At 33.8% G+C, this 1963-nt stretch overlaps 1 protein-coding gene across 1 annotated transcript in view; it reads left to right on the forward strand.

The window, feature by feature from the left end:
- Positions 1–1105: 1105 nt before the first annotated feature.
- The window catches only part of LOC101499063 (histone-lysine N-methyltransferase ATX5-like), a 16274-nt gene continuing 15416 nt past the window's right edge, over positions 1106–1963 (forward strand). The window contains exon 1 of the mRNA XM_073367021.1: positions 1106–1963. This exon is cut by the window's right edge and continues 4 nt beyond it. Within this exon, the coding sequence (XP_073223122.1) occupies positions 1595–1963 (369 nt within the window). The 5' untranslated portion in view covers positions 1106–1594.

Below are 1963 nucleotides of genomic sequence, written 5' to 3' on the forward strand. Positions count from 1 at the left end.
TCGTTCATTCATGAATACTACTCATAGATCCAATCTAGGTTTCAACCTAAGTGATCCATTCCAATTTCTCATTATCGTTCAGATATTATCGTATCATTCATTGTCTTGCTCTTGCACCCCCTTTTAGAAAATAACATAAAAATATTTAAGGTATTTTCTCCTATATAATACTTACCTTGTACGATTTACAAAACGGAGCATATTTGGATTCTTCCTACCTTAAATATTTATCTAACACAACAATCACTGTTCACTTCCACAGCGCCACCATCATCGTTTTCCTCTTCAACCAAAATAATAATAGTAAAAATAAAATAAAATAAAATAAATTACTTTACTATTATTTGTTAAAAATCAAAATATGGAGAAGATGGCGGTGGCCGTCGCCGTGGCTTCCAGTCTTCCACCACCATTAAAAACCGATTAATTTTTAATAAATTTTTTAAAAATAAAATAAAAACATTTTTATTGATAAATAAATCGAGATGTGAAGTGAAGTCAGTGATGTAGTGAGAATTAACAAAATAAAAAGTACAATCCAATTAAATTAAACATGTTGAATATATAGTTCGGATGCGTAGAATGGGAAACGAAACTCATGTTTCTACCCTGTTCTTTAATTTCAGATACAACACTACACATGCTTCAAACTCCATTACAACATTATAAATTCCCAAAACTAAACCCAAACTTTTATTTTTGACAAAAAAAAATATAAACTCTTCAAATTCAGAATAAATATGTTTGCTTCAATTTTTCCAAAAAAAAAAATGTTTGATTCATACTGCTCGTGCTAACTGCATTCACTGTTCCGTCATTGTACAAAACGAATCGTAATCGTAATCTAAAAAATCTTCACCATATCAAAAACACAAATCAATATCTTTCCACAAAGAAAAAAAATCCCGAAATCACAAATTAAGCTGAACAACAACTAAATACTAATTGTCACATTAATATCTATCTATCTATATCTCCAAATTTCACGGAAGAAATAAAATCATAAGCAATCTTATTTAAATTCTGTCCAAATAATAATAATAATGTTGCAAAAGTCTGCAACTAACCAACCCGGCCCATAAACATAACCAGAATAAGAATCGCCATACTCAACTTGGTTGCAGAAAATTTCGCTGCATCACGTGACGGTCAAGTAATCATCATCGCATAAATAAATAAATTAAAAACATTCATCCATTAACATATACTCGACTCAACGTAACCTCTTACTTTTCCTCTCTAATAATATTTATTCAATTTTTATTTACTATACATTGCAACTTATATCATAATTTTATTTTTAATTATTTCTCTTCAAAACAGATCCCTCTTTCTTCTTTCTTATACTCTCTGTTTCATTCGATCCCCTCCGTCGTCCAAATTCGCCGACATTCTCGTAACTTACTAATCTCTTTCTCTCAAAACCTTTTTCGCGTTTTCTCATCACACGATTTCAATTTTCAACTTCTCTGTTACTCTGTTTCTCGGGAATTCAATTTCCTCTCAAATTAGGGTTTATGTTCTGTAGTTATTTCACGGAAACATTTTCATCAATGCGAATTTGATTATTGATTATTCATTCCTTCTTTCGAGAATGATTATTAAAAAGAATCTCAAATCCGAAATGCCGACTCGGAAACGGCGTAGACTCGGTAACTCGGAGGAAAACGACTCAAAGTTGACTCGGAACAAGAAGAAGACGAAATTAAACGGAAATTATCCGTTGAGTCTTCTCGCCGGTGCAATTCCCGCTAGTCTTAGCGGCTTACTCGGTGCCACCGTTGCAACCACCGTGGCATCATCGGAAAACGGATTTTCTGTATCAGACGGAAAATCCGATATCAAGAATGCGACTGTGGCAACGACCGGGACGCGTCCTCCGCTGATAAGAACCTCGCGCGGCCGCCTTCAAGTGCTGCCGTCGCGGTTTAATGATTCAGTTATTGCAAATTGGAGGAAAGAT

Source organism: Cicer arietinum, chromosome 4 (assembly GCF_000331145.2).
Source record: "Cicer arietinum cultivar CDC Frontier isolate Library 1 chromosome 4, Cicar.CDCFrontier_v2.0, whole genome shotgun sequence".
Lineage (NCBI taxonomy): Eukaryota > Viridiplantae > Streptophyta > Magnoliopsida > Fabales > Fabaceae > Cicer > Cicer arietinum.